The sequence below is a fragment of the Theropithecus gelada genome, chromosome 9 (genome assembly GCF_003255815.1).
Source record: "Theropithecus gelada isolate Dixy chromosome 9, Tgel_1.0, whole genome shotgun sequence".
NCBI lineage: Eukaryota > Metazoa > Chordata > Mammalia > Primates > Cercopithecidae > Theropithecus > Theropithecus gelada.
This window is the reverse complement of record NC_037677.1, coordinates 6,239,730-6,246,842: the sequence shown is the minus strand read 5'-3', so window position 1 is coordinate 6,246,842 and position 7,113 is coordinate 6,239,730. Positions and strand designations below refer to the sequence as shown.

Genomic DNA, 7,113 nt, shown 5'->3' with positions numbered 1-7,113 from the left:
CCAAGGAATCAAACGAGGTCAAGAAAATTATTTTGTTCAGCTAAGGTGGCTCCACATGAGTTTCTGCTTCACTTCTAAGCAGAGATGCACAGGAAATCGCTTGCCCACTCCTACCACACTGGTTCTACATGACGCTAGCCTGCAGTTCAACAGGCTCAGCATGATACACCCGGCTTTGTCACTCACAGTCTAGAATGAGTAACTCATCATCTTTGACCCTCAGGATCCTGATTTGTAAAAGAATTGTAAAAATCTCTAACTCATGCAATAACTGCAAAAATTGCAAACATTTCCATGAGATCTTGTATGGGAGTTTCTCAACCTCAACATCATTGACATTTAGATGGGATATTATTTTGTTGTCAGAGGCTGTCCTGTGCATTGTCAGATGTTTAGCAGCCTCTCCGGCCTCTACCCACTGGATGCCAGTAACACTCTCTCCAGCTGGGACAATGAAAAATGTCTCCCAACATTGCCAAATGTCTTCTGGGGGACGGAGTTGCCCCTGGTTGAAAACCAGTGCTTATACTTAAAGACATTTTATAAAATCAAAAAGCATTGCCCAAATGTTCATCATTATTAATGTGCAATAATTTTAAAGCAATCTCAGAGATCCTTCCAAATATTGAGGGGTTACATCATATTATTTGCAAGAGAACAGTGGCACTGAAAATGTAAAAGCCATTGGGATTCTCTACAGAAATGTTTAGTCATTGTTGTATTGCAAAATTGATGCCCTGATCATTTGTGCTTCTTGGTTTGTTTTGTTTTGTTTTGAGATGCAGGCTCGCTCTGTCATCCAGGCTGGAGTGCAGTGGCTTGATCTCAGCTCACCGCAACCTCTGCCTCCCAGGCTCAAGTGATTTTCCTAACTCAGCCTCCACAGTAGGGGTTACAGGTGCACACCACCACACCTGGCTAACTTTTGTATTTTTAGTAGAGATGGGGTTTCACCACGTTGGCCAGGCTGGTCTCGAACTCCTGACCTCAAGTGATCCACCTGCCTCAGCCTCTCAAAGTGCTGGAATTACAGGCGTGAGCCACTGCATCCAGCCAATCATTTGTGTTTCTAACAAAGTGAAAACAAACACCAACCATTGATAAAGAACACAGTCAAGTGGTCCAGGCATCTGAGCAGCAGGGGAGAGCCAGCAACCACGTGTATCCATCTCTCTTTCATCTTTGATTCTATAGTCCACTGGGATGTGTTCCCATGAAGTACTGGGACATTTCTTCACCTTTATACTCTTAGCATCTGTCTTAATCAATGTAGACTGCTATAACAAAATTATATTATATGGGGTGACTTAAACAACAAAACTTATTTCTTACAGTTCTGAGGCTGGGAAGCCCAAGATCAAGGCGCTGGCAGATCCCACACCTGGTGAGGACCCTTCCCCATTTGCAGAAGGCCACCTTCTTGCTGTCCTCCCATGGTGGAGAGGAGATGGAAAGAGATCATCTGTCTTGTGTCTCTTCTTGTAAGGGCTCTCATCCCGTCGTGAGGCTCCATCCTCACAACCTCATACCTGCCCAAGTCCCCACCTCCTAATACCATCACATTGAGGGTGTGACTTCAACATAGAAATTGTGGGGGACATAAACATTCAGTCCATAACAGCATCTGACACCGTGCCTGACACATGGGAGGGGCTTCATATGTTAAGTTTGCATTGAACAACAGTTCTCAACCGTGCTGGCATACTGAAGTTACCTGTTTAAAAATTATCAGCTTATATGATCACACCACTGTACTCTACCCTGGGTGACAGGACTGACCCTCTCTCTCTCTCTCTCTCATGAGAACATGGTGTTTCTCTTGCCAATGGGCTAAACAAAGACCTCCGCGCCGGGTAACATTTGGGCAGGCCTCTTCACACATGCCTGTCCTTCTCTGTCGCACTTGGCTAACGCCAACAACCTATGTGTGAATAGTATAAAGAGATGGCTCCCTCCCTCCCTCCGTCCGTTCTTTTCTTTTACTTTCTTTTCTCTTTTCTTTCTCTCTCTCTCTCTTCCTTTCATGCTATATATATATATATAGCAATCTCCCTAGCCTCTCCCCACTTGATGCCCTCTGTGGTTGTTCCCATTAACCAGGTTCCAGGAGTCTAACAGGAGCCTGACCAGTTCACATGAAGTTCAGGAAACAAAAGACTTGATATATATGTACACACATGCGCACACATATATACACATAGCCATACATATATATACTTATATATGTATATATATGTATAAAATTATCAGCTTAAAAGAAGTCCTGATCCATGGTCCCTATCCCGAGGGATTCTGCTCTGGGGCACAGTCTGGACATTTTAAGCTCCTCTAACGATTCTAACATGTGGTCAAGGTTCAGAACCACTGGCATAGAAAGAACACCTCGGCCGGGCGTGGTGGCTCATGCCTGTAATCCCAGCACTTTGGGAGGCCGAGGCGGGCGGGTCACAAGGTCAGGAGATCGGGACCATTCTGGCACACAAGGCTAAACCCCGTCTCTATTAAAAATACAAAAAAATTATCCATGGCGGGCGCCTGTAGTCCCAGCTACTCGGGAGGCTGAGGCGGGAGAATGGCGTGAACCCGGGAGGTGGAGCTTGCAGTGAGTCGAGATGGCGCCACTGCACTCCAGCCTGGGCGACAGAGCAAGACCCCGTCTCAAAAAAAAGAAGGAACACCTCAAAACCTCTTGCTCTCCAGTGCACAGAGGGACACGTCCCGCAGGGCTCCCGCCTGAGCAGCTGCTCCCTCCACCCGTGCTCCCGCCGCCCACGCTGCCCCCCAGCGCGTCTCAGCCCTCCTGGCGGTCCGCGCAGCCTCCGCACACACGTTCCTCGGGTCTGTTTTCAATTCTCCCGAGTGCATTTCTGCGTCATTAACTTTCTCCCAAGAGTCAAAGGCCACTCACCCTCAAATCAAATGTAAGTTCCAGAACCTGGAGAAGTTGTAGAGCCTTTCTATAAAAAGTTAGGTGATTCAACCTGAGCAACATGATGAAACCCCATCTCTACAAAAAAAATACAAAAATTAGCTGGGCGTGGTGGGCTCGCCTGTAGTCCCAGCTACTGGGAAGGCTGAAGGGGGAGGATCACTTGAGCTCAGGGGGTGGAGGCTGCCGTGAGCCGTGACTGTACAGCATTGCACTATAGCCTGGGTGACAGAGCGAGACCTTGTCTCAAAAAAAAAAAAAAAAAGATTAGGTGATGGAAAGGAAAACGGAAGACTGGAAGACTGAGGTGCTGGAAATGACAGTGATAAAGGAGTCTCAACTCAAAGGTTTAGAAAAAGGCAAAATTATCCAATTAACTCACAAGGGTTTTGTTGGGCTGGGCTCAGGCCTGTTAATCCCAGCACTTTGGGAAGCTGAGGAGGGTGGATCCCTTGACCCCAAAAGTTTGAGACCAACCTGTCAACATGGCGAAACCCCGTCTCTAAAAGAAATGGTTTTAAAAAATAGTTGTTAACAATGCCATGTGCAACTCTGAAGTACACAGCTTTGGGGAAATGTCAGTATATCACTGAAAGGGAATGTCGGACCTCAAGAGCTTCTGGTATCCTGGAGGCACACCAGTAATCAGCTTCCTCCTCCACCGGGGGGTAGGGCTGCCTCCAACTCTCTGGAGGCTGGGGAGGGAGGAATCCCTTACACTGAGCTGGTGAGCAAGGCCATGCTCCAGCTGAAGGCTCTGGAGTCTTCAGACCTTACCCAAGTCGTGGTTTATGGCTACTATTTGTATGAGCTCCAGACCAAGTGGATGCTCCAGTCCATGCCCGAGTGGAACCACCAGCACCAGGAGTGAAGGATGCTCAGGCTTGCGGAAGCATGAATCCCCTTGAAGTAGGCCCTTGGATGCAGCGAACCAGCTTCCAGCCAATGCGATGAAGGCCTGGATGTAGAGATTACATTGTGTCCAGAGCTGGAGGGATTCCTCCAGCTTGGTTTAAACTCTGCTCCAGCCTGATAAGCTAAGGGAGAACCATCTGTTTAGGGGTCTCTGACTTTGCTCTGAGTCTTGTGAATATCTCTTTCACGGTTGCCAATAAAATAAAAATTAAATTAAATTAAAAAACAGAAAATTGCAGAAGAAACTAGAGAGTTGAGCTCCCGAGTTTTGATTCCGTTGTGAGTCAATGTGCAGGAAGCTGAGGAGCCGAGAGGCTGCTAATCTTAGACCTGGCTCAGTCCTACCCCACGGGCAGCAGCTGTTGCAGGAGTGTGGACACAGGCGGGCACCGGCGTGTCTGGGTGCTGATTTGGGGCATGTTTCTTTTCTCGTTGATTTGTCGTGGCATTAGGGAGTCTAGATAAGGACAACTATTAACTCTGAGGCCCTTAAAGAACAAGTTGGAAGTGAAACCGAGCTCTTCCTGGTTTCTTATTTGCTACTCTGGAGAAAAGAGGTGATCAATACTGATGCTAGTAGGTCTTTGAATGCTCTCAGCACCTGTAGGTTAGTAACTGAGACTCTCAAACTTCAGATTATTTCACAATCAATGGCTAATAACCTGAGCAGACGCATTCACTTATAATTTTTACATATGTACATGCAAGGCTTGCAACTATGAGTGCCCTCCGACAATGAAACAGATGCAAAATAGAAATCATGTTATCAGATGATGCCACAGTTGTCTCGCAATGGCTTTGTGGAAGGATTTTTCATGGGAATTTTTCCATCTCTTTATACTTTCCACACACAGGTTGTTGGAGTTAGCCAAGTGCGATGGAGAAGGACAGGCATGTGTGAAGAGGCCTGCCCAAATGGTACCCGGTGCGGAGGTCTTTGTGTAGCCCATTGGCAAGAGAAACACCAGCACCACATTCTTGGTGAAAAGCCTCTTTCACAGAGAGAGTGCATTCAAGGAGAAAATCAGGCTTGAATTGCCATTTCTGAGGCAGAGCTTGAAAGACAGATGGAAGGAGTAGGTTCCATGGGAAAGGAAAGGAGGAAAGAAAGGGGATGGCCTCACTTGCCAAAGTAAAGCTGGCTGTGGCTGAGAGCTCTTTCAAAACTGCCAGGAACCTTGGGAGCCGTACACTTCTCTCTCCCGGGAGGAGACCCAGGGCCAAGTGACACTTCAGTAACTGGAAATCCCTTCTCCAAGGCCAGAGCCCTGTGCAGAAAGCATGGGAAGACTTCAACAAAGCCCTCTCTTCTTCTCCAGCAAAGTAACTGTGCAGTCAGGAAAACACAGAAAATTCCTAACTACAGGGGTTCTTAACTTAGACTCCACAGGCTAGTCTAGAGGGTCATGAACAAGCTCTAGGAGGTCTGTGCACACCCTGAATCTATGCGGAAGCTGAGTTTGGGTGGAGTTCAGAAGAAGGGTTCTATGCCCAATCGGTCATGTTTAGCGGACATGTTCATTTCCCAACCATTGTCCTGCCTGCATTTTCTGTTCTTCACCACTGTAGATGTAGTTGGCCTCACCATGTTCCTTTCTGAGACACATAATTTTTCTTGATGTTCTGAAGTACTGGTTGGTATATATTAAAAGTAGATGTTGTAAAGGGACATATTTTCCAAATCTTTTTGTTAAAATCCACATGAAACATTGTCTTTGGGCAATGGAATGGCCAAACTGCCTCTTTGGACAGGACACATATTTGTGTTCTGGTCTACGGAAGAGCAGAAAGGAGCAAGTGCTCGTGGGCTCCCTGCCAACACGCCTATGGTGAGGCCGGATTAGCCAGTGTCTTGCAGGGCTGCGTTTGGTCTCACTTTGCTGTGCATGTAGTGTATATGATCAGCAAACAAGTCCTAATTTTATAGCACCTACTCTTTCTAGATGTTAAAGAGGTTGCCAGTGTTTGACCAAAGTCCAGTTAGTAAGCAATTTTGTAAGTTTTGTAAATTAAAATTCACAGGAAAGACTGTCTTCTAAAAATCACTTGTGAACATTGTGAACATCACCTCTGAGCATTGCACATGCATCGATTTGCCCACGGGGTTGATAGATGTGAGAAGAGGAAGGGTTCTAGGCCAGAATGTCCCTGTGTAGAAGATGCTTTCAGGACATGGCCTTTGTTGCATGTATGCAGTTAATGCATATGAATTTCCATCATCTCTGAATTACGTAGCCTAAGAATTTAGAAGTGCACATATATGTTAAAAGTAGAGAATATAAAATAATACACTTTAGATTTTTCTACTAACTTACAGGTATGATTATCTTTCAAGAATGGTGTTAAATTTGATCTCTTGGAGGAGAAGGGTGCAGAGGGAAGTTTAGACAACTTCAGGCTGTCTGACCATGGCTCTATCTGTGTATTTTTTTTTTTTTTTTTTTTTTTTTGAGCCGGAGTCTTGCTCTGTCACCGAGTGAGGCTGGAGTGCTGTGGCCGGATCTCAGCTCACTGCAAGCTCCGCCTCCCGGGTTCCCGCCATTCTCCTGCCTCAGCCTCCCAAGTAGCTGGGACCACAGGCGCCTGCCACCTCGCCCGGCTAGTTTTTTTTTTGTATTTTTAGTAGAGACGGGGTTTCACCGTGTTAGCCAGGATGGTCTCGATCTCCTGACCTCGTGATCCGCCCGTCTCGGCCTCCCAAAGTGCTGGGATTACAGGCTTGAGCCACCGCGCCCGGCCTATCTGTGTATTTTCATTAATTTTGGTCTCCAGTAAGGAATAAACAAGTCCTATGTGCCCAAAGTGTGTTAAAAGCAGAGGTAGGAAAACAACCCGTTTATAAACGTGGGTTGTTTTATAAAGAGATTGTTTAACTACCTCTGCTTTGAACACACTTTGGCCATTTTTGTTTTGTCAGTTTATAGGAAGGACTGTCTTCTGGGAGTGACCTCTGTTAACCCACCTCTCGGATGGGGCCAGACACATTTTCACGCTTCCTTATCAGGGCAATAGAGCTGGGAGGAGATTGACAGTGGAGCTCCTTGCTGGTAACTCCATATCTAGAGGACCATTTGGGGTTATCACCGCAGTTCCAAATGTGCAGTTTTTAGTAAGTGCTTGTGTTTATTATAGACTATGTTCATTCTTTATTTTTATTTTAAGTTCTGGGGTACATGTGCAGGATGTGCAGGTTTGTTACATAGGTAAACGTGTGCCATGGTGGTTTCCTGCACCTGTCAACCCGTCACGTAGGTGTTAAACCCAGCACA

General features: G+C 46.3%; 1 protein-coding gene across 1 annotated transcript; it reads right to left on the bottom strand.

Moving 5' to 3' along the window:
• Positions 1-2,679: 2,679 nt before the first annotated feature.
• LOC112631764 lies at positions 2,680-6,901 on the bottom strand. The gene is given in 5 exon segments (XM_025397233.1): positions 2,680-2,879; positions 3,707-3,887; positions 4,190-4,301; positions 4,767-5,171; positions 6,807-6,901. Coding segments are annotated over 5 exon segments (993 nt in total).
• Positions 6,902-7,113: the final 212 nt, after the last annotated feature.